Source organism: Microcaecilia unicolor, chromosome 6 (genome assembly GCF_901765095.1).
Source record: "Microcaecilia unicolor chromosome 6, aMicUni1.1, whole genome shotgun sequence".
NCBI classification, from domain to species: Eukaryota; Metazoa; Chordata; class Amphibia; order Gymnophiona; family Siphonopidae; genus Microcaecilia; species Microcaecilia unicolor.
The window spans coordinates 282,323,414-282,349,934 of NC_044036.1; the positions used below are offsets into that span (position 1 = coordinate 282,323,414).

Sequence of the window (26,521 nt, forward strand, 5' to 3'; positions counted from 1 at the left end):
ATGTTTAAATACATTTCTGGTGTTGGAAAACTTCTGGTTGGGGATCTGAATTACTGAGCTTTTTTCTCAGACACAGAGGGGAAAAATGTGTCAGTGAATGAAGCTTCTGGAGTTTGTTCTTCTGCAACACAAATTACTTCAAAGTAAGAATTTTGAGTATGGAAAAAGGACAGGGTGGTGTACAGCAAAAAACCATGATAACAGATAGCCACTGCCCCATTTGGTTTGCCAGTTTTCCCTACTGCAAGTCCTTTAACATTTTTGCTCCATCTCCAATCCAGAGTCATGTCCACCACTTTTCCCCATGAAGAAATGTTTCTTTACATTGCAAATATGTCTGCTCCTTTCTAGCTTGGCATGACCCCTGGTTCTAGTGCAGTTTCTCCACTGAAAAATGCTTTACATTTCTATATGCTAAAACAAAGGAGTAGCAGGCCCCCAATCCCCACAATGAAGCAACCCCCCTGCAGGAACTGACGAGCCCCCCCCCCACAGGTTCAGGGAGGGCTGGAGATCTGATGGGTCTCCAGCCCCCTCTAAACCCCTCCCCCAGCATTGTATTTGTTTATTTATTTGGATTTTTGCTCACTCCTTTTTCAGTAGTAGCTCAAGGTGAGTTACATTCAGGTAAGTTTGATATTTTTCTGTCCCAGGAGGGCTCACAATCTAAGTTTGTACGAAGTCCCTGGTGGCCCAGTGGGTGACCGATAACCCCCCTCCCCAGCAACACGGGGCTAGAGGTCTGACAGACATCCAGTCCCCTTGACCCCCCTGACACAGGTTCAGGTTCAGGGGGACTGGAGATCTGGTGGGTCTCCAGCCCCCCCTAACCCCCCACCAGCATTGGTCAATCCCCCCAACCCCCCCTACCTTGGGTTGGAGGAGAGAGGTGGCCTCCCTCCTCTTCCTTTGGCAAAATGGTGGTGCCCAGCCCTACCGAGATATGGTGTGAAGCCCCGCCCAGCGCATCCCAGGATACACTGGGCAGGGCTGGGCGCTGCCATTTTGCAGGCAGCGCTGAAGGAAGAGGAGGGGGGTCGTGGGACTAGAGGTCCGCTGGTTCCTCGGGGTAGGGGTAGTTGGGGGTCTAGTGGTCTCATGGACCTCCAGCCCCTGTGTTTGACAGGTCGTCAAACAAGTGTGGGAGGATTGTGCCTGAGAGCATGCTCAGGCACAATCCTCCCGCACTTCTACCCCATGATCAGAGAGAATTGCGTGCTTAAGTTTGCATGTAATTATCTCTGATCATAGGTCCAATAACACCCCACGCTGTTCCAGCGCTATTTTTAGAGTGCTGTTTGAAACAGCGCAGGGCTTTTGATCATCTGCCCTTTAGTTTCTAATAGAGGTGCTCAATGAAGGAACCACATTGGGCTAATAGAACAGTTTGAAAGTTTTTTAGTAGTGCGTGGGTTGTGGATTGGAGGGGGTGGGGGTGGGGGGTAAGTTAGCTATTTTACATGGTTTTGGCTTTGATATTCAACAAGCAATTTGCATTATACCAGGCACTTCTTTGGTGTATATAGAGCCCCATAGTGTATCCTTTAAGTGTGGTTTGGTTGGCGGCTATATACAAAGTTCTGTACTCATGTTCTTGTTATGTTTGAGAATATCTTTTCAATAAACTATAAATTACGAAAATTCTGTGGACAATTCTGTAACTAGATGCTTCCAATTAGACGCATGAGTACATGGTAGGACCTTATTCTAGGGGCCTACATTCCATTACAGAATACTAGTGTAACCGACTATCAATGCAGCTAAAATACAGAGGCCTGCATCTAAGTGCGACAGGAATACGTATAACTTACTGCCCTGCCTATGTCCTGCCTGTGCTCTGTCCCTGTGTGCACTCCGCTCACAAATATGCACTATTAAGAGGGTATTTAAAGAATAACACTTAGATGACCTAGAGGCATATTTTCAAAGCACTTTGGGAGGCTAAGTTCCATAGGTTTCTATGGAACTTTGGGAGGCTAAGTGCTTTGAAAATGAGCTTGATACTGACAATTGTGTGCCGAAGTGTGCATATTTATTTATTTGTTGCATTTGTATCCCACATTTTCCCACCTATTTGCAGGCTCAATGTGGCTTACATTATTCCTTAATGGTGATCGCCATTTCCGGCATGAGGAAATACAAATTAGTATTGCATTAAATGTTCTTAAGTGAACAAGTAGATTAGCAGTGCTTGTAAATGCTAGTATTCATGCACAGGGGGAAAACTGGTGCGGAAATCAATGCCAAGCGTATTCTATAAGCGGCGCCTAAATTTAGGCGCAGTATATAGAATACGCTTAGTTGATATCTCAGCGCCTAAAACTATGCGCCCCCATTTATGCCAATGAAACGTGGCGTAAATCCCGGCGTGTAGATTTAGGTGCACTGGGCCATATTCTATAACTATGCATGTAAATTTCGGAATGCCCAGTTCCCCACCCATAACCACACCCCTTTTTGCCTGCACAAGTTAAAGTTAGGTGCACTGCATTACAGAAAGCACTTAGCGAGTTGTGCGTGTAAATTCTAATTATTGCCAATTAGTGCTCATTATTGCTTGTTAAGAGCTGATTAGCTTGTGAAGGCAATTAAGATATGCACATTGTTATAGAATATGCTTGGATTTTCGCACCAATCTCTAGGTGCGCTATATAGAATCCAGGGAATAATGCACACATAAATGTGGTCCCTACTGTCCTTCACAGGCTCTCATGTACATAGAATCCTTTAAGAGTGAAAAAAACAAAGCACCATAGTTTGTCAGGCAGGATCCTATGTGATCCTAGCAAACCTCTGTTATGCACAGCTGAGGGAAGCATCATGCAACTTCAGCAATATTTGTCTGTATGACACTGCACCTCAGCTTCCCTTTTAACTCAGCTCAGCAGTGGACATATTTTAAAAGCAAAAATGTACAGTGCATCCACACAGTGCTATGCTTATTTCTAGTAACCATGCTCAGAAATAGTGTGATTCCTAAAGGTGAGCTTTTTTTTTTCATGAAAAATTTGTTTTTTTTTTACTAATCAGTGCAAGAATTCTTGGAACATAACAAACTTATGGAGCAGAAAATGTGGCAAATACATCTTAAAGGAGGTTACGGACCATTACGGCTCAGGATAACATTCCATGAACTTCCACCTTTCTCCAGCTGCTGAACAAACTCTTTTTCCTCATTCTCAGGGCATCGGGCCACCTTGGGGCTGACCTGGCCACCTGGCGCATCCAAAGCTATTCGTTAATTCAGCACTCAAGTAAATCATTCACCTGGAGGCAGCTGTGTACATCCAGGGAAATAAAAAGGGCTTCAAGCTCTCTGCCACACTTAAAACAAGAGGCTAGCCAGTGTTTACAATCAGCAACAAAGGCAGAGTCATAACAGAATCCATGACACCACAAGATTTAGCAACCTGTGTTATCAAACATTCATACATCACTTTGCTCTAAACAGAGGCTCAGATATGTGCACTGGACTCTGTCTCAATATACTAAGAAGCTACTAGTGCAGAGCAAATCTCAGTTCTGAAGAGGGCTTTGTTCTGGGATGCTTCACTGTTTTTCTTTTACAACCTTTTGGCAGCACCGGTGGTTGGGAGGCGGGGCTAGTACTGGGCAGACTTCTACGCTCTGTGCCCTGAAAATGGTAGATACAAATCAAGGTCAGGTACACATATAAAGTAGCACATATGGGTTTATTTTGTTGGGCAGACTGGATGGACCGTACAGGTCTTTTTCTGCCGTCACCTACTATGTATATACGGCATCTTTGTACTCCTGCAGGGTACAAAGTTCCCTGAAGAACTGATGGAGACACAAATCTACATCCACCCACAAACAAAAGCAGAGGAAAAATCCCCCTGCCTTTTAACCCGTTGGACCCCATGGCATGTTCCTAAAATTTGGTAGGGTTAGGACACCAAACAACATTATTGGGGTGATAGGTGCAAATGGAAAAATACACACAAAGACAAACATGACCTCATAAATCTTCCCTTCAAAACGTAGGCTGCCCATGAAGTGCTAGAGCACACGTGCATAGAAGAGAGATAAATATTCCCTGAGCCAGCTAAACTATTTCATAGTGACAAGCCAAGGACCTTTTCAATGCTTCTCTAGAGTCAAGAGTGATCGCAGAGGACTAGAGGAGGGCAGATGTGGTCCCTTTGCACAAAAGCAGACGTAAGTGGAAGCTGAGAACTACAGGCCAATAAGTCTGACCTCTCTGTGTTAAGTAAATTAATGTAAAAGCTTCTAAAACAGAAAACAGTGAGGTTTCTGGAATCCAATGGATTGCAGGACCCAAGGCAACATGGTTTACTAGTGGTAAGTCTGTCAGACAAATCTGATTAATTTCTTTGACTGAATGACCAGAGAGTTGGATCCAGAGAGAGCCCTGGATGTGGTGTATTTAGATTTTAGCAAAGCCTTTGACACAGTTCCACATCAATGATTTATAAATAGAATGAGTGACCCCCATATGGGCCCTAAAGTGGCTGACTGAGTTAGGAACTGGTTGAGTGTAAGGTGACAAAGGGGAGTGGTCAGGGCTTAATTTCAGGAGGAACTTTCTGGAACACAGTTCCACCACTTCTTTTCCTATTGGAGTCTTCTGCTCCAGCCCCTCCCTTCCAAGCAGCCTACAGGGAACAAGTGAGCAGAGCAGAGAACAGTCACTTTGCTCCCTAATTCAGCCCCTCTTCTCTCCTGATTCCTGCCCCTGGCCACCTCCTATCCCAGTTCCATAGTTCCACTTCCTTTTTGTGTACAAATTAAGGGGAAAGGGAATGGGACTTGATACGCCTTTCAGTGGTTTTTTGCAACTACATTTAAAGTGGTTTACTTAGTATACGCAGGCACTTATTTTGTACCTGGGGCAATGGAGGGTTAGGTGAGTTGCCCAGAGTCACATGGAGCTGCAGTGGGAATCAAACCCAGTTCCCCAGGATCAAAGCCCACTGCACTAACCACTAGGCTACTCCTCTACTCCTTGTAGTGGTAAATGGAGTTCATTTGAGGAAAAGGATGTACCAGTGGTGTGCCACAAGGACTGGTTCTTGGTCTGATTCTTTTAGCATTTTTGTAAGCTATACTGCTACGGTAAGGGTTGCACTTTGTGGATACCCTGATGGTGTGGATAACATGAAGAAGGACCTAGTGAAGCTTGAAGAATGGTCCGGTATTTGGCAGCTAAGATTTAATGCTAAACGATGCTGGGTCATGCATTTAGGCTAAAAAAAAAAAACCCTGATGAAGTTTAGAGGGTGAAGTACTTTTGTTTACAAAAGAGGAGCGGGACTTGGGAGTGATTATATGTGATGCTCTTAAGATGGCTAAACAGGTAGAAAAAGCAACAATGACAACCAGAAGGATGCGTGGGTGCATAGGGAGAGGAATGGCCAGCAGGAGAAAAGAGGTGATAATGTGGAGGAGTGGCCTAGTGGTTAGAGCACCGGTCCTTGCCAGTTCAAATCCCGCTGTTGCTCCTTGTGATCTTGGGCAAGTCACTTAACCCTCCATTGCCTCAGGTACAAACTTAGATTGTGAGCCCTCCTGGGACAGAGAAATATCCAGTGTCCCTGAATGTAACTCACCTTGAGCTACTACTGAAAAGGTGTGAGCAAATCTAAATAAATAAATAAATAATGCCCCTATATAAGTCTCAGGTGAGACCTCATTTAGAGGACTGTACAGTTCTGGAGGCCACACCTTCAAAAAGATAAACAGGATGGAGTCAATCCAGAGGGTGGCTACTAAAATGGTCAGTGTTTCATCATCATAATGTATGGGGACAGACTTAAAGATCTCAGTACATATACCTGGTAAAAAGGTTGGTTGGTGAGGGCAAATATGATAAAGATGTTTAAATACCTCTGTGGCATAAATGCACAAGAGATACATCTCAGTTGAAAGGAAGCTCTGAATGAGGGGGCACAGGATCAAAGTTAAAGGGGAGAGATTCTACTTCTTCATGGAAAGGATGGTGAATTCATGGAATGGCCTCTGGTAGAGGTGGTGGAGATGAAGACTGAATTCAAGAAAGCTTGGGACAAGTATATGGGATCTCTAAGGGAGAGGAAGGAATAGTAGATGGCATGGATGGGCAGACTGGATAGATCATATGGTCTTTATCTGCCTTCATTTTTATGTTTCTATGTTTAGAAGTGTATCAATTTTTTACTACTTCCAAAAGTACAAAGACTAGGGGACACTCAAAGAAGTTACATGGAAATACTTTTAAAACAAACAGGAGAAAATATTTTTTCACTCAATGAATAGTTAAGCTCTGGAACTCTTTGCCAGAGGATGTAGTAACAGCGGTTAGCGTATCTGGATTTTAAAAAGGTTTGGACAAGTTCCTGGAGGAAAAGTCCATAGTCTGCTATTGAGGCAGACATGGGGAAGCTACTGCTTGCCCTGGCATTGGTAGCATGGAATGTTGCTACTATCTGGGTTCCTGCAAGGTACTTGTAAGCTTGAATGCCCACTGTTGGAAACAGGATACTGGGTTAGATGGACCATTAGTCTGACCCAGTAAGGCTTTTCTTATGTTCTTAGACATTTTGCCACTAGATGTAGGATCAAAGCTGCTATGCGTAAAATTTCACACAGTTTCAGGCCCATGAATAATGGATCTACATCTGTCTAATCAATCCATCTTGGCACTTTCAGTCTCTGATCAGGTAGGAATCAGGCATGTTTCATGTGTATCTATCATGAAACGGTCCCTTCTATGCCTTAGCGGAGGATTCAGATACAACACCCCCCCCCCCCCTTCCCCAGGATGCCTAGAAAATGCACAAGAATTGTCACACTGTTTGAGAGCAGACAGCAGCAGCTGTGCACGAAGCTGGAAAGGCAGAGGGAAAGAGCCAAGCTTAGACTTCTGCAGCCTACTGTTTAACATGCCACCTGCCAAGTTTAACTTCGCTGAAGCCAAATATTTTGACATGAGATTTGGCATATAAACATAAGACCTACTCTCTAAAATCTTGGTGCAAGGCTAAAAAGAAACCTGTTTTCACAGTAAGTTGGATTCATTATGGGCACACCACCGCAAGGTTACAAGTACGGTATCTTCTTTACAAGTGCATAGTTACTAGCTGGTGTTCAAAGACACACTCCCTGTAGCCTGGGCTGCCATCAGCACAAAGACAACATAGGTTAAAACTCACCTGCCAGCTGCCACTCAAAGCTATAACTTGAATAGTTTAAAATTTGCTTAGCTGTTGATACTATGCAACTGTTAATACAGGTTTCGTAAGATCAAATACACACAAATTCTGAAGCATGACCTTCATAGTTCACCAGTTCTTAAAATGAAATCTTATTTTCTAGAAGCTTGCCAAATTAGGTTCCTCTCTTGACAACTTCTACATATTGTAGGTCATAGTATTATTACAAGTATGTCACATTTGTCCTCAGTTTTCATTAAATTGTTCTTTTCACAACTTCCTCTAGCTCATTGTTAACCAACTCCACCTATTTCCCCTCCACCATGGTACCCAGCGTTTTTATGGAAATAGCAAAGCAGAAAGAATCATTGGTAAGCATAAAAATATAAGATTATCTGATATTCAAAAGAACCTCAGTCCTTCTACAAAGTCATCCCTATGTCATGGCAGCTAAGATACTTATCCATTCACATTTTAATACATTAGAAACAGTATCACAAGCTGAAGACCCAGAAATATAAAGTTACCTATGTCCATTGCCTTATATGTCTTCACCAGAAGTGCAACTTTACTTTCATGGCAGCCTCCGACACATCACAAATATACAATATAGCAACCGCAATGAGTTTAAGTTAAAATTATACGAAAAAAGATTGGGTAAAGTGGTAAGGTAGCCGTATTAGTCCACCTTTAAAGGTAAATTATACTGCTTGTCACCCTCTGATCACCTATCCATCTCTCCCTGTTTCTCACCTCCTCCCCACCCCTCTCCCACCTTCCCCATGAGTCTGTCATCGAAATGCTTTTATGTTTCACAGATATATTCTGATATATGTCGGCTTTGCTCATTTCTGAATTTCTTACTCTGAAGAAAAGGGTTACCTTCGAAAGCTCATCAAAAAATGTATTACGTTACAAGAAAAAGACTGAAACATACTTTTTAAAACAATCAAAATTTCTGCACGATACACTGAGTGTCACTGATTGAGTAGAAAGCAACCGAATAAAAATCTGTGATGCAATTTGCAAAAGGCAGAGTATTTCTATAGGCAGGAGGCAACCGCTACTTTTGACTCCTTGTTGCACCGTATTTTCCCTGTTCTTTGCATTTCCATGGTATACAGTACATAGAGATGAGTAAATGACATGCAGCAAGAACATCACATTGTTTTTACCCAAGTGAGAGAGGCAAACTGTTCTTTACACTTCCTCCTTCCCCTCCCCTCCCCCGCCCATTATTAGTAACCAGGGTGTCCTTTTACTAAGGTGCGCTGAAAAAATGGCCTGCGGTAGTGTACACACGTGTTTTTGGGCGCGGCGCCAAATTATTTTTTAGTGCACCTACAAAAAAAATGCCTTTTTAAATTTTTTTGCCAAAATGGACGTGCGGCAAAATGAAAATTGCCAAGTGTCCAGTTGCGTCTGAGACCTTACCGCAAGCCACTGACCTAGCTGTACGGTCTCATGCGGTAACTGGACAGTTATGGTCTATGCACGTCAAATGCCATAGACGGTTATGGTCAATGCACGCCAAATGTCATTTTATGCAGTGAGACCTAGGGGCCCTTTCACTAAGCCACATAGGTGCCCAAACGTGCGCCAGATTGGAGTTACTGCCCGGTAACCAGATGGCCCTTGCGGTAATTTCATTTGGTGCGCGTCTGCTACACGCGTCCGAAATTTTAAAATATTTTTTCGGACGCGCACCAAAATTGAAATTACCGCAAGGGCCATGTGGTAACCGCGGCAGTAACTCAATCTGGTGCACGTGGGCACCTATGTGGGGCTTAGTGAAAGGGCCCCCTAGGTCTCACTGCATAAAATGAGACCTATGCTAAAATAGCATGTTAGTGGTAAAATAACCTATCTTAACAGTAGCCCAGGTTGATAACTCCCCCTCCCCCCACCATGTTTTCTCCCATTTTGTGGCAACAGGATAAATGCTTAGTGCGTCTAGCCCTTAGTGATCTTCTACCTTCTGGAACTCAAACACACACTCAACTAAAGATAAGAGGCAAGGCACAGTCTGCTAAGCACTCTTTCACATTTGATGACAAATAAAAATATTTCAGTGTTGCTTACACTGCACTAGATCACTACAAACCAAAATATGTTCCAAGTTGCTTAGTAGAATGTGTCCTTGTAAGCACATTTGCTGTCTTCCTGTCACATTCAGACCACACCATAGAAACCACATTTGAGAATTATGGTGCAATCAAAAGGTCAGCATTAGTGCATGCTGGTACTAGGCTTTTTGAAAATTTGGAAGGTCATTCAGCCATATTTAATCTCTTTTTTCGCAAATTATGAGGCCAATATTCAGCTGCAGAAGATTTGTGTTTGATGGGCTTGTTATGATGGGGGTGCGAGCCCCTTGGTGACCAGAGATACTGAGCATGGCAGGCCCAGTAGGGCCTAGCTTGGCTCCATGGCAACCTGTTAAGTAAATTGGAAGGGCGGGGCTTAACACAAATGATCATGGCGGGATTATGGGCCCCAGGGGTCTTTGATGGTGAAAGAGTCCACGATTGGCAGGTTATTATTCAACTTATTGAGGGCGCGAAAAACTCAAGCCAAAATTGGATCATCCTGAACTTGAGGGCGGGGACAATTTCATTATTGATTTATGTGCCTCCGAAGTTCATGCGTTCTGTGCCTTGGAGGCAGCTTTCGCACCCACAATGCCAATTCTGTTATTGCCAACTTTGTCTTGTTGTTTAGTTGAAAGTTGGTTGTATCTGTGGCAGCAAAGGGGGGTTCACCCAAGCAAATGTTCATTTACAAAGCTGTTTTTTATTTCTCAGAGATTTTATTTTCACCTGGCGATGGTCATTCAGGACCTCTTTTATAAAGCCATGCTACCGATTCTCGGTGTGGCAAATGGGAGGAATCCCATTCAATTCCTATGAGCTTCCTCTCATTTGCCGTAGGGGAATCGCTAGTGTAGCTTTGTAAAAGAAGCCCTAAGTCCCCTGCTTGGGTTGTGACCCAGATACTGGCATGGAGGTTCATGCCAGCCCTGCAAGGCCCCAGCTGGAATGGCGGGGCACCAAAGGCCAACTTAAGGGTTATCCAGCTTACTATGGCAGATAACTTAAATGGGCAGGAATTTAGTATTGCTTACTGTTTTAACAGCTCGGGTATTAATTGCTATGCTTTAACAATTTTGCACAATAAACGAAGCTGCGTCCTATTTAATATCCTTAACTATCTAGTGTCTCCTTATTAATAATTACAATTGGTTTGGTCATAAAATTACAGTGTTTTGATATCTAATTTAACTGTGTAAGTGCATATATCATTGAGTTTATCATTTTGTGGTGTCATGCAGGTAGGGTAGGGTTTCTCTGTATCTAAAGAAGCATCCTGGTGGCAAGGGTAGTCTCTCATCCCCTATTATATTTTCTTAAAGTTCACTGGCCTAAATTTAACTGATCAACTTTAGGATAGTGTTTTTCTTTTAAACTATGGGTCCCTTATTAAGATGGAAGTGGAAATGGGACTTGATATACTGCTTTTCTGAGGTGTTTGGCAACTACATTCAAAGCAGTTTACATATATTCAGCTACTTATTTTGTACCAGGGGCAATGGAGGGTTAAGTGATTTGCCCAGAGTCACAAGGAGCTGCAGTGGGAATCGAACTCAGTTCCCCAGCATCAAAGTCCACTGCACTAAGCACTAGGCTACTCCTTCACTAAGAAATGGGCTTAGTGTGTTTGAAAGTGGAACTTTCTCACGTGCTAAGCCCATTTCTAGGATTTCGTCGTTTTGCAGGTGTTGGAGCACTTACCTCCTCCTCATTAGGAAGTACTATGTGCTCTCACATGAACCACTTAGGCGTAAGCGGTATATAAGTTGTGAAAATAAATTTAATTAATTAATTAACCCTTTGGTAAAAAGGGTCCTGCCGTATCGACGGGGGCCATTTTTGCCACGCACGCCGAGTTAGCGCCACACTAGAAAATATGGAATTACTTTCTATAGCGCCGGAGATGACTTGCACTCAAGGCAGAACTACTGCTGGCAGCTGTGTTGGGCCACTAATATGAACATGCTAGCAAGATAACACTTTCATGCCAATTCCCCACCCATGACATACATTCTCACAAAAAAAAACCCAAAAAAAACAAACATGATTAGTACAGTGGGGGAAATAAGTATTTGATCCCTTGCTGATTTTGTAAGTTTGCCCACTGACAAGACATGAGCAGCCCATAATTGAAGGGTAGGTATTGGAACAGTGAGAGATAGCACATCACAATTAAATCCGGAAAATCACATTGTGGAAAGTATATGAATTTATTTGCATTCTGCAGAGGGAAATAAGTATTTGATCCCCCACCAACCAGTAAGAGATCTGGCCCCTACAGACCAGGTAGATGCTCCAAATCAACTCGTTACCTGCATGACAGACAGCTGTCGGCAATGGTCACCTGTATGAAAGACACCTGTCCACAGACTCAGTGAATCAGTCAGACTCTAACCTCTACAAAATGGCCAAGAGCAAGGAGCTGTCTAAGGATGTCAGGGACAAGATCATTCACCTGCACAAGGCTGGAATGGGCTACAAAACCATCAGTAAGACGCTGGGCGAGAAGGAGACAACTGTTGGTGCCATAGTAAGAAAATGGAAGAAGTACAAAATGACTGTCAATCGACAAAGATCTGGGGCTCCACGCAAAATCTCACCTCGTGGGGTATCCTTGATCATGAGGAAGGTTAGAAATCAGCCTACAACTACAAGGGGGGAACTTGTCAATGATCTCAAGGCAGCTGGGACCACTGTCACCATGAAAACCATTGGTAACACATTACGACATAACGGATTGCAATCCTGCAGTGCCCGCAAGGTCCCCCTGCTCCGGAAGGCACATGTGACGGCCCGTCTGAAGTTTGCCAGTGAACACCTGGATGATGCCGAGAGTGATTGGGAGAAGGTGCTGTGGTCAGATGAGACAAAAATTGAGCTCTTTGGCATGAACTCAACTCGCCGTGTTTGGAGGAAGAGAAATGCTGCCTATGACCCAAAGAACACCGTCCCCACTGTCAAGCATGGAGGTGGAAATGTTATGTTTTGGGGGTGTTTCTCTGCTAAGGGCACAGGACTACTTCACCGCATCAATGGGAGAATGGATGGGGCCATGTACCGTACAATTCTGAGTGACAACCTCCTTCCCTCCGCCAGGGCCTTAAAAATGGGTCGTGCTGGGTCTTCCAGCACGACAATGACCCAAAACATACAGCCAAGGCAACAAAGGAGTGGCTCAGGAAGAAGCACATTAGGGTCATGGAGTGGCCTAGCCAGTCACCAGACCTTAATCCCATTGAAAACTTATGGAGGGAGCTGAAGATGCGAGTTGCCAAGCGACAGCCCAGAACTCTTAATGATTTAGAGATGATCTGCAAAGAGGAGTGGACCAAAATTCCTCCTGACATGTGTGCAAACCTCATCATCAACTACAGAAGACGTCTGACCGCTGTGCTTGCCAACAAGGGTTTTGCCACCAAGTATTAGGTCTTGTTTGCCAGAGGGATTAAATACTTATTTCCCTCTGCAGAATGCAAATAAATTCATATACTTTCCACAATGTGATTTTCCGGATTTAATTTGTGATGTGCTATCTCTCACTGTTACCAATAACCTACCCTTCAATTATGGGCTGCTCATGTCTTTGTCAGTGGGCAAACTTACAAAATCAGCAAGGGATCAAATACTTATTTCCCCCACTGTACATGCTGACAGGCAAATTACCACAAAACACTTTAACATGTTTTGCAGTAAACCTTTTTTCCCACGTTAAGGGGTCCTTTTACTAAGGTACGCTAATGGTTAGCACACGCTAAATGATAAGACACCCATTATATTCCTATGGCAATCTTATCATTTAGCGCACGCTAAATCTGTTAATGCACCTTAGTAAAAGAACCCTTAAATGTGCACCTTAAACAGGTAATTTTAACTGGACAGTGCGAAATATGGGCATTATCCAGTTACAGTTTAACCACATACCCAGCATGCCTCTGTTTTTTTCCATATTTAATTACTAAAATTATATGCAGATAACAGTTAATTGTTCTGCAGGGTGAGAAATTTAAAAGCAATGGTTTGTTCAGGTAACTTGAAATTATTGGATTTAAAGACTTAATATACTGCATTTTGCTTAGCATCAAATCGGTTTACAAATTAACAACACCAAGTACGATAAACATATGTGAAGTAATCATTTTAATACTGGCTCCTATGTGATGATAGAGAAGGTGTTGGATGTTTTTTGTACTAAGGTACTTCTTATGTGCCTTTGCCTGAATGAAGATTGTACGAGTAGACACATTTGATCACTTTCTTTTTTTTTGAACCAGCAGTGTCCTCCTGATTCTTTGGGATTCCAGCTCAGTCCAAACCAGGGGATTCCCCCTATTTTATATCCCCTTCCATCTTAATCCAGTCATTGCAGTTAAAGCCCTCTTCTATGAACCATGCACCAGGGCTCTTTCCAGAATTCAGCAACCCTAGGTCGTAAATTCAGCCACTAGGTGTCACCATTGCACAATGGCTAGGACTCTCTCAACCTGGGAGGAGCAAACACTGCCTCTGTGTCATCTCTAACCCCAGCTCAACAGGGAAGACCTCAGTCAGGAACTGAATCCAGGCTCTTCTGCATGGTACTGCACAACACTATCATTGGGTTGGCCATTCAGTCACTTTTTTTTAATAGTTTGAGATGGTTAGTAGATCAGAAACTACCTTGCTGCCCCAGATGCTTTCTTTAATATATAAAGCTCAATGCACATGCTGACCAATAAAATAGAGAGTCCTACAGCATTTAGTAAACTTCATATGAAAACATGTCTTCTGTAAGCCCATGCTGTGGATAATGTGGGTAACTCAAAACATCTGTTACCTACAAGCACCTGTTTGCAGTGAGCTCACCTCTTCTGTTCCTAAAGAGCGAGAGGATATGTTTCCCCACTGGAGTCATTTCACTCTTGGCGCTAATTTTGCTGTACCTTCTAATTGGATTTGTCGAGAGGCACAATGGAAGCTTTGTGGGCAAAGTCTGTTAAAGTGCCAGGTGGAAAGGAGAAGTGACTGTCAATCAGATCGGAGCATTTTCACTCAGGCACCATAGAGAGATGCCAAATTTCAGCTGCTCCTTTCTGGGGTTTTGACTCTCCTTCATTTAAAAGTCTTAAATTCAAGGTATCTCGTAAAGGGATAAGTGAACAGCCTCAGATAAAAGCCGGGACTACCAAACTATCCCACTCAAAAGTCATCCTTTTCTCTCTCTATACCGCATATATGTGGAATTCTTGCTTTTTACCACACAAAAATATCTTCTGTTAAAAGTTCACTAAAAAAAAAAAAATTGGTACCACATTCTTTTAGTGAGCCCTTTTAGATTTGCAAAACATGTACCCCATGCCAGACAAGCTGAAAATAAACATGTGATGAACAAGTTACTTGGCATTTTAGCAGTATCAGAGGTCAAGCCCAGCCAGGAATGCAAATATTGTATATTTGTTTATTATAATAGCAATCAGAGTTCAATAAAATCTGGGACTGTACTCATGAGCATATGGCTTGCTTTCAGTTACTAAACACACAGCTGTGGTGTATTTTCTCACAACAATCCAAGCACTTTACATCGCAGTGAATGTGCTATAAAATGGGATATGTTATCTAATCTAATCTAGCGTTTATAAACCGCTAATTCCTCTATGGGTCCGAAGCAGTGTAGAAATCAACACAGTAATACATTCAAGATGCAAATTATTAAAATAATCCTGCTATATATAAAGAATAAAAATAGCAAATAACTAATCATTAAAATAATCCTTCTATGTAATACAGTGGTCTAATGACACCTTTTATAATTAATACCTCATTCCCCACTATAATGACTAGGAGCAAAACTCTAAAGGGCATCCATGTGGATTGCTAAAAATCTTGTTTGTAATCATCTCAGTTAATACTAAATAATGAACCAATGGGTGTTCTAAACATTTCAGGGGCCTCTGCATGCCTTACATCATCACCCACCTGTAACAAACAAACATGCCATAACTCCCATTTAAGCCATGGTAAACCTCTCTTAATTCATCCATATGTTGCATGGGATAACTAGAGCATGCCACACTGTCACACCTGTTGCTATACTATGACATTTTAACATGAGTATATAGGAATTATTATATAGCAAAAACTGCTCAAAACACAGTCAAAACATCATGATACACAGCTGTCGACAGCCTGCCACCTTTGGAAAGCCAAGATTACAAACTTTTTTTTTTAATGAAAAACCTTGTGCACACTGATTTAATTGTATTCTGCTACCATCTGCACAGGCAATGTAAATCAGAAGGTGCAGTTTTCAGAACGAAAGAGCACAAGGAAAAAGGGGGCAGTTGTGTGTTCTGGGAAGCCACACATGATTAGTCACACAGCATTAATCTGCCTCCTTCAACAATAGCTGTCGAATTTTGACCGAACCCCAGCTGTCGCTCTCTGAATGAAAGAAAACAAGATTTGAGCGTCAAGCGTCCGTGAGGCTTCTGTAGAAAAAAAAAGTGGCTTGCATTCATTAGTGGCTCACAAAGAGACGCTAGTTTTTGTCTAGAAAATTGCTCATGTGCCCGATTAATTTGCTGATTTTATTCTTGTTGGGGAAGGCCGTAAAGGGAAGGAGGAAAAGGATGTCTGGACAGAAGAAGGCTGAAGCAAATACGATACTCAAAGTTACCAGGGAAATCTACTGCTCGAAAGTTGGAAGCTCTGCAAGCTTGAGCCATCAAGCAAGGGAGATTTCAAGGAATATTTGAGACTGAGTGGTATCTCACTCCTCTGAAGATATGCACTTCTTGCTTTCTTAACAGGTCAAAGTTGCATCTGCTTTGGGCTGGAACAGAATCTGCCTGGTCATCTTTCATGTGTGAAAACAATGACTCTGTATTCATTGTAAAGGCTGAGAAGATGAAAGAGGAGATGGGAGGATGGCTCTCTGTCCCATCCCTAGAACTGCAGTGGAAGCCTGGCTTGCTCCTCAGGGAAGCCCACACATTGCCTTTTTCACACAGACAAAAAAAGAATAATTGTCTCCTCAATGTTACATTTCAGACCAATTAGAGAAACACCCCAAACAAAATAAAAACACTTTTGGAAAAAGCTGGTGGGTGAGGGGGCCAGGGAAGGAAAGTTGTACCTGTGTGCAGTGTTTCCTGCCCTGCATCATGACATACTGAGAATACTGAGGTATAAAGTTTTACTTGGTATTTTAGCTCCTTCCACAAACAAAATCACAGGGGCCTCAAATCCCCGAACTCTTAGGCCTAAATACACATAGACCAATATTCAGCTGGTACAGCAAGCAGTACTTTTACACAGCGGCGTAGGAAGTGCGGGGCGGTCCGCCCGGGTGCACACCGCTGGAGGGGTGCAGAGAGCAGCCGTACGCCTGTCAGCTCCACTGTTTCCCTGCTCCCTCTGCCCTGGAACAGGTTACTTCCTGTTCCGGGGCAGAGGGAGCAGGGCGCCAGCGGAGCCAACAGCCGTGCGGCTGCTCCCAGCAGCCAAGAATGCACCCGGGGGGGCGGGGGGCTCGTGCTGCACCCGGGGGGGAGGGGTGCGCATCAGCAATCCGCCCCGGGTGGCAGCCGACCTAGGATCGTCACTGCTTTTACACACTGGCCAGGGTGGCAAAAAAACCCAACACATATAGTCATCTCTGTATTCAGATAGTTAATGGCGCAGAATATATATACACACAGCTAACCATTACAAGCAAATCTCTGGGTAGCAGTAAAAAGGCTGTGCTAAACGAAACCAGATAGGGGTTAACTCTCTGACACAGGCGCTAACACGCACACGCAAGTTATGCATGAAAATGTTTTGAAGAATGGGACTTGCACGTATGTGTGTGAATTTTTGTGTGGAGTTCCCAAAATTCTGCCTAAGCACTATTCTGTATATATCCATTTAACTTTATAGCATGTATGTGCAAGGAAGGGTGTAAACATACTTACACAGAGTGCTAATGGTTAGAGAAGTGGGCTGAGAACCAGGGGAGCCCGGTTCAAATCCCACTGCAGCTGGTTGTGATCTTGAGTAAATCACTTAACCCTTCATTGCTTCAGGTACAAACTCAGACTGTGACCTCCCAAGGGACAGAAAAATACCTACTGTACCTGAATGTATACTGTTTCAATAGCTTTCAGGCTTGAAAGTGGTATGTAAGAAAAACCAGTTTTAAAATATTATATGTGCGTGCATCTAGCATTTAAATACTAATACTTTCAGTACACCAGCTCTTTGTCTGCCATAAGTGCTTGCACCTAACTTTTAAGGATATACTAGTACGCTATAAAGGAAAGAAGGTGTTTATATAGCGCTGCGTACATCTAGTAGCGCTTTAGAAATGATAAGTAGTAGTAGTAGTAGTACTTATGTTCCTGTATAGAATAAGCTCCTACCAGGTGTTCAGTGATAGAATTGCCCTCATAGTGACTGAATATCACTAGCTCTCCATAGATTAAAGTGGAACGGTCACACTCCACCTTCATTCCACCTCATTACTCTCCAGATAGTGTCATGGCAATCTATAAGAATTTTCAGCAGCTCTATTCATAAAGTGTCACTGAAAATTCATGGAGAGACGATGTATCCTTGTAGCCGTGGTTGCTATATGGGTAAGTCCTTTGAATATTCAGCCCAGAATGCCTGTGTAGGACACAACTTTCCTGTGCTTTGCTTGTACTTACCTACATTCTCCAGTCCCATCAAGGGCTGTTTCACACTTTCCTCCATTCAAGCAGGTTTCAGTTGGCTGCGTACATCGTAAACCTATAAACGTGTACATAAAAAAAGGGATTTTAGCTAAATTCTTAGTGCTCAGATGATGAAAAAGGTATTTCTATTTGGATAAATCAGAACTACAGTCTTTGTCTCTAAAGCAGTCATTGGTAAGGCAATATTTCACAATTAACAGTAATAGCAAATGTAACAGGCCATGACAAAGGGTCCTTGCAATGGGATAATTTATTTCCTACTTTACACATAAAAAACTAAGCTAAGACCCCCTGGTTCCCTAGGATCATCTAGGAATGCTGTAGAGGCAGTATTCACAGCCTCTAGAAAGAAAGAGTCCCAGCCGCTGCTTAGCAGTAATATCTAGTGACTAGACTTAGGGCCCATGACTGCAGGATTCCCAAAGCTGCCCTGGGGTGTAATCCATTCCTTACATGTCAATGACCCATCATTGCAGCAACTTGGCTAAGTGAATTTGGAAAAATCCACAGATGGTTGTGAATGAAGGTACACAGTGCCAGATTCATGTGCTGATTCTGCCTGAACTGAAAACCCAAAAGAGCAGGAGGAAACCTAACAGACCCTGATGGTTTTCTGACCACTTTTGTATTATTGTTTATTAGATTCTTGATATGTCACATTTCGTACAACCAAAGAGATTAAACATATTACATACAGGGACTTTCTCTATCCCTAGTAGGCTCACAATCTAGGCTTTGTATCTAGGGCAATGGAGGGTTAAGTGGCTTGCCTAGTGTCACAAAGAGCTGAACTCAGTTCCTCTGGGTCTCAGCCCAGTGTGCTAACCACTGTCATGGTAACCATTGCCCAATATCAATCAGGGCTCCCAAGGCCTTACTACAGTAACAAGACTACCTCTACTTCAGGAAGCAGGTGAAAGCTTGGCTCTTCAACCAAGCCTTTAATGGAAGAAGTAACTAACTTATTAGTCTCACTCACACACACAAGGATTGACTCGGGCTGCACATACTGCAGCGGGACATGTTTATCCACTCCTACCCTAGTTGAGATAATATTTAACCATCTCTCTGACCTCACGTGCAACTTTCTTCAAATCAATCACCTTACTTTCTAATTCTTCCTACTTTCTTACTCATCTGTATGTTACAACATTGCCTGACCCCTCACTACCAATTATAATGTTCTAGTACATATTGTCCTGTCATTGCAAGTAGTATACCATGCCACACTTTGTATTGTTGTTCGAATATTTTTACTGCTCTAATTGCCTCCTGCTCATGTTTGATCTATTCTTACTGTACAACGCCTTGAGTGAATTCCTTCAAAAAGGCGGTAAATAAATCCTAATAATAAATAACATACCCAAATGGGACTTGATATGCCACCTTTCTGTGGTTTTTGCATCTACATTCAAAGCAGTTTACATAGTATATACAGGTCTTATTCTATTTGTACCTGGGGCAATGGACAGTTAAGTGAGTCACAAGGAGCTGCAGTGGAAATTGAACCCAGTTCCCCAAGATCAAAGCCCGCTGCACTAACCACTAGGCTACTCCTCCACACCAATCTCCAATCTGCACCCAAGAATTAAGGGGCCAATGTTCAGCTCTCGTCAGTTAGTGGTTTTTAAAGCGCTGACCGCTGTGTCCTGAATTTGACCTGGATATTTGATGTCGAGTATAATCCAGTTACTAGTGGTGAATAAATATGTCTTTGCGAGCCACTGGAAGTTATCCAGATCCGGATGATATTCAATGCTGACATCCAGATAACGAGATATCGTTAGGAGAACATTTTATGCCACCCCTTTTGCTCAGTTAGTTATCCAGGCAGGGGGAATTCTGCATCAGTTCTGCTTTGTGCAGTGGCACACAGAAATTCGTACACAAGTAAATTAAAATATTTTCACTAACAACAAAAGGAAGGGTCAAAAAGGAGCAGCAAAGCTCATGGCTAGAAATCGTGCTAAAGAAAAGTATTTTGCAAACAGATAACCCCAAGGAGACATAGGACAGGCTGTACCAAATATTTTCCCACAGATATTTACGGGATAATTCTCTATAGAGCACCTGAAGTTAGGCCTGGGATGATGTACGCTAACCCCCAGATTCTATAAACGGTGACTAATGTTGCACGTGCAAATCAGCACATGTAGATGATCTGTGCACCCAACTTAATTCTTTAACAAGCTAATCAGTGCTGATAATTGGCCAATGACAAGCAATTATCAGCACTAATTGGCACTAATTAGGATTTAAGCCAACAACTTTCTAAGCCTATTCTGTAAAGTGGTGAGTGTAAATTCTAATGAGCAGATCACAAAAGGGGGTGTGGCCATGGGAGGGGCATGGGTGTTCCTGAAAATTACAGGCACTGTTACAGAATATGTCCGATCCACACCTAAATAAGACATGGGCATTTACATCCAGTTTTAGTTGGCATAAATGGATGTGCCTAAATTTAGTCGTGGAATGGCTGCTACGCATATTCTTTATGCCTCACTTTAGGCGAGGTTTATAGAATAGCGCTAAGCACGGGCGTTTTTTGCACCAAATTTTTTTGCGCCATATATACTCCCCTGTTTACTAAGCCACATGACAGTGCCGACGCAGCCCATTCAAAGTGAATGGGCTGTGTCGGCATTAGCGCTCTGCAGTCGCTAGCCCAGTTTAGTAAATGGGGGGAGGGGGGATAGAATCTGGCCCTAAGCATGGATTCTATAATGGCAGTTGTGTGTACAGCTGGTGTTATAGGATACTAGCAGAAGTCCACATCTGGTTGCCTAACCTTTGGCGAGAGCACTTACGCTAATGCTTCTGCCTAACTGCCAATCAAAGAACGGATCATCTTCAAAATCTGCACCTTAGTCCACAAAATCATCTACGGCATAGTCCCAGGATACATGACAGACCTCGTTGATCTACCAACTAGAAACAGACTCGGATCAGCACGATCATACTTAAATCTACATTACCCAAACTGTAAAGGGCTAAAATACAAAACAACTCGCGCATCCAACTTCTCCTACATAAGCGCACAACTATGGAATGGCCTCCTGCATGCAGTGAAAACAATACATGACCACCTAAACTTCAGGAAAGCATTGAAAACCCACCTCTTATCCCACTGATCCAACATAAATCCCACACCCAGCAACACAAGATAATCCACGATCTTACTGGACAATTTATTATCCTCGACCCCACGACGCCTGAAACACTTCTACATTTGACTATAACACAACCTTGTATTTGTTATCAACCGTAATGGCAATCACCACTACGTTACTTTGTAAGCCACATTGAGCCTGCAAATAGGTGGGAAAATGTGGGGTATAAATGTAACAAATAAATAAATAACTGTAGCAGTTAGGCGTGTAAATGCTAGAATGCTATAACCTGCACATCTAACTGCCTGACCTGCCCCTCTCAGGTCCACACCTCCCTTGCAATTGCGCACTCTGGAATTTAAGCACACAATTTCTGGAATACAACCTAATGGGTGGTTTTATTTATTTAATGTCTTTATTTGCAATAACTTTCTATAGCTGACGGGCAGAATAGAGCAGTGTACATGCTAAAAAATGGGAAACAAGAAAAGAACTCCATTAATGTATAGGAAAGCAGGATGTTAAGGTAAGAGACATAAGCATTGCAAAAAGAGGGTAAAGCAAACACACAAAAGGACAGGGTCGAAGGGTAACACTGGTAACAGCCACACTCCAGCATGTAACTGCCAATTAGCGCCAATTAACATCAGTTAGAGCAAATATTTGGTTGTTAAAGACAATTAGCATCTAATTAATCAATTAAGTTACATGCGCAACTGACCCTGTTCTATAAGTTGTGTGCACAAACTTGCACACGAGTTGGAAATTTGGGCAAATGACTCCCTAGAATTGGAGGTTAGGGGGTAATTTTATAAAGTGGGTCTAATGTTTATGCGCAAAATTCATGCGCATAAATGATTGGAATACCTGTACATATACGGTAAATGCCAAAACATCCGCCTAGGCGCTGTTTGGTAAGTGTGCGCCTATTTTACAAGTAGAAGTACACATGGGTGGAGTCTAGGTGGAGGGTGGGTGGGGAACACAGGATGCAAACTACTTATAGGGTACTATGAGTTGTGCATGTATCTCCCACACTTAGGTATAAGCATTTATATCAGCTCTATGGCTGGCATAAGTATTCACACCTACCATCATAGGCATATATATATATACAGAGAAACAGAGAGATATAAATAGATAGATAGACAGATAAATAGATAGATAGATAGATAGATAGATAGATAGATAGATAGGTAGATATAGATATGTACCTTGAGTAACTGTACAAAGAACTTGCCTTTAGTTTAGCCACCCATTTATTTATCCCAACTGACTCTATACCACACATCTTGCCCCATCTATATATCTGCATTTGACCTCTCAGCTATATGGTAAGCTGTATTGTAGAAAAGTATCAATATCATAGCAATGTCATTTGAATGTTCTAATTGTGTGCTTGTTGGATATTCCATCACTATTATGCTTGCATCGTATTATATATCCATGTTATATCAGTGCTGTTAAATGTGTTTATTTGTGATCCTGTTTCATGGTAGTCCTATGATTAGGTTTCAATTTGCTGTTTTCAAGTTTTTCTCTTTCATTGTATTTATATTTATACTTGTATATTTTACTATTGTTATGCTGTCAACAAAATTGTAAGTTTCATGTTAAACTGTACCTACTGTACACCTGCCTTAAAAGAATCTTTTCACAAAGGCGGTTAATAAATCCCAAGAAATAAATATATACTTGCTTATGCAGCATTCTATACAGCAGTGTTTCCCAAGTCCAGTCCTGCAGTACCCCCTGCCAGTCAGGTTTTCAGGATATCCACAATGAATATGCATGAACTTGAGTTGCATACACTGCCTCCCTTATATGCAAATCTCTTTCATGCAAATTCATTGTGGATATCCTGAAAACCTGACTGGCAACGCCTACTCCAGGACTTAACATGGGAAACACTGCTATAAAGGAAAGTAGACACTTACTTCCCTTTCTAGAATAGGTACCACATAGGCGCACTGTTAGAGGATTGCCCTCCACATGGGAAGAATCCTCTAGTTTATGTGGCCCAAAGTGTTTCAAGTTAAAAGAGTTACAGTGGTTCCCAAACCTAGTCCTGGAGGCACCCCAGCCAATCGGGTTTTCAGGATATCCACAATGAATATGCATGACAGATATTTACATGTACTGCCTCCACTGCATGCAAATCTCTCTCATGAATATTCATTATGGATATCCTGAAAACCTGACTGGCTGGGGTGCCTCCAGGACCAGGTTTGGGAACCACTGCAGTAGCCCACTGCTCTTTAAGAATAAGACCACTGACAGGTGAATTAATAACGTCCTATATGATTACTAGTGGCCTTTTAATTTAGTCTTTCCACTCATGCCTGCTCTGAATTCCAGCAATGGCAAGTGTTACCCTTTGCTAGGACATCAAAATCCTTTACAATACCAAGTGGTTCAAATATGCAAAACCTTCCATTTTATACAGAAAAACAGGGGCAGGCAGGGTAACAGCCCAAGTTTGAAATGTCAGGCATGAGATTCATTTCAAAGCCCAAAGGGTCTTGTACCACCATTAGCACAAAGGTGGCAGATCTTCAGGTTTGGCCCGAGTGTGGCTATCCCAATGGCTCCCAGCGCGTGGGAAAAGGCGACAGCTGCTGAGCAGGGACAGCTCCGCCCGGGGAACAAAGGGGGGGAATCAGAGCTGTCCATTGTCAACAGCTAAAGATACCTCTCAGGGCATTGTGTACCAGATTCAATGCTGTCCCACCCCAGACATTCAATACCTGCAGCCTGAGACGAGGGCCAACCTCCTGCCTTGCTCTGGAACACAGCGGCCTCTGTTTTTCACTCCAGGGGGAATTAACCCTAACTTTAGCCTTGATCTCCTCAGCCATGCAAATTATAACCCGAGAAAGTGAACAGGCAAAACTAGATACACATCAACTACGGTTCTTTCCCGTAACAAAACTAGAAAAATCTCTCTGGGGCTTATGAGTCAAACTTCCGATCTATAATGAACATTTACTAATGTCAGACCGAATCACAAACCACTTTTGAAAGGATCTCTCGTGTTAAGTGGGCCAGCTTAAAGTCATCTTATCATTTTTTAAACATGCAAGCTGTGCGTGAGTAGCAGATGTAGCCACCCACTGGAAAAACATTTAGCTTTTAATAGATAATCACCCCCTCCCTTCCCTCGCAAGCCTGGACCCTCGCGAAATTCCAACACATCAATCCAACGTCGACCTCTCCTCCACTGGATTACACTTGCCAGTTGCCAGATAAACCATAGCTAAGAGCTGCAGCCTGCTTCCAAAAAAAATCGCTCCTCTAAACAGGTGTTTTTCAGTTCAAGTTAAGGTTTTTAAAAAGGGGCAGGCTTCAGCCCTAGTATTTAGATGCCAGCGAAACCCCTTTATACCGCGGATTTTGGGGTTCTGTTTGTGCCATTTTACAATAAACAGTCTTGAATGTTAAAAACCTTCCTGGTTTCAGACCAGAACGGGCTGGCACATGCCCTTAGCACCGTGTCCTGATCACTAATGTCCATTTGCACCAGTTCGAGCACAGTACAGCTCGGTACCTACTCCGGATTATCACCACATGTGCAACAGGAACGCACTAAAAGATTTGTAGAGTCACCCCTCCTCGAGATCTGATATACCCCTCAGAAATAAAACCACCAAGTTATCTATCTAAAGAAATCAATTCAGAGACCGATATTTTACTTCTTAGTTCAAACATCACGTTCAAATGTATTTATGTATCATTTACATTCATTGATCGCTACTGTACTAAACTGAACACTTAGATCCTCCCACTGCAATTACATCTACAGTCCTGAGATTTTTCAGTAGGTTCCCTACTTCATTTTTTAATTTTTTAAATAAGGTTATCGAGTTTCTATTTGATGATTTCCCAGAAAAGACCAAAAAAAATTGTTCTATTTGAGACTGGGAAAGCGACGCTGGCTCACATCCGGCCCCGAACCTGTCCAAAAAAATAAAGAACAGGAAACCTGACGTAAGAGAAATTTCAGACTCAGAACGTGATAACAGCACTGAGATCTCTAAATAACAGCCTCGAGATCGAGACGTAGCAATCGCCCTGGTTCATCAACCCCCATCTCCACGGACAAAGCAAAAACCTTGAAAATCGGTGTCCGAGATGGGGGGGGGGGGGGGGGAGACAGTACAAATTTTAGAACTTTTATACGTTTCCCGTTTCCTTTCAGCAAATCAATTTGGAATTTTGTAGAAAGGAAGACGAAAAAGCCTTTGCTAACGAATTGCAAAAAAAAGTTGCTAAAAACTTTTTCTGAGATCTGTGTGCAGGTCTATGAGAATTGTCCCCTTCCCTTATTCATACTCAGGTCTTTATTATAGAAATGCAAGAAATAACAATATTGAATTGGGAACTACCCAGGGTCATAAATTCAATCTGAAGGGAATTTTGTCATTTTAGGAAATGGATCTGGAATACTTTTCGGTTATTGCCCTGAGGAGACGTAACAACAGGCAACAAGTGGTTTCCACAGCACTACTCTAGTTCTCGAGAGCCAGACCAGCTACCGACGTCAGGTCCATCCAAATCTTGCAAACTGCTCCCCTTTCCTGGGGGGTGCAGTCTCCTCCAACGCTGATGCTGTCCTTTTGGCTCTCCCACATTGCTTCACTGTTGCAACAGGTTTTAGGAGGAAATACAGACAACCAGGACAGAGAGAGAAAGAAAATGGGGAAAAAAAGAGCCTGAAGGTCTCAGGGACTAGATTCGCCCCCCCCCCCAAAGCCAAGTTTCTGTGCGCCCGTAGCAAGTTGCATCCCCACGTACCTCGTGTGAAGGCAGGTAGTGACAGTAGCAAGACGTACACCAAAAACCACCGCATCCCTTCGCTTCTCGGAAACAGCACATGGAAAGCTCGGCTTTAGAGCTGCATAGGGTCCTACTGGCCCAAGTGAGGGGGCGCTGTCAGAGATCCTTTCCTCACACGAATAGTAGAGCACACACACACACACACACACAAAAAAGCCAAAAATCAAGTTGGGTGGGAGTGAGCAACGCTCTTTACAAAGTCTCAGCAGCTTCCTCTCTGCTCCCTGCAGTACTGCTCTGCTGCCACAAAGTGCGAGCTTGGGACTGGAGTGCAGGCTCAGCCCCAGGGTGCTCAAAGACGGTCTCTGCTCAATCCTTCCGCCCCAGGTGCTCTGCACACTTCCAGGGCCAAATCACTACCGCTCCAGCCGCTGGCTTAGTAGCTGAAAGGCAAAATCAACCCGTATTGTGATCTTTTTTTAATTTGTTAGTTCCTTTAGTTGAGTTCCTTTTCTGAAGTTTCTCCCAGTAAGCGGGAAACTACTTGTTTGCAAACTTGTTGGTACTCAGACCGGTTTCGCAGAGCGCGGAGTGATCCCACACTGTTTTGCATGTGAATGGGTAAATGGTCGTGTGGGAAGCAGCAGCCGGGCAGCAGTGGGCACTGCCCAGGCCTCTTC

General features: G+C 42.9%; 1 protein-coding gene across 1 annotated transcript in view; it reads right to left on the reverse strand.

Annotated features, from left to right (window-relative positions):
• Positions 1–26,229, reverse strand: part of NOTCH1 (notch receptor 1) — a 160,472-nt gene extending 134,243 nt beyond the window's left edge. Inside the window, exons 1-2 of the mRNA XM_030207641.1 lie at positions 25,860–26,229; positions 17,929–18,010 (exon numbers count right to left, since the gene is read on the reverse strand). Of these exons, the coding sequence (XP_030063501.1) occupies positions 17,929–18,010; positions 25,860–25,914 (137 nt within the window). The 5' untranslated portion in view covers positions 25,915–26,229. The remainder of the gene's footprint in view (positions 1–17,928; positions 18,011–25,859) is intronic.
• Positions 26,230–26,521: the final 292 nt, after the last annotated feature.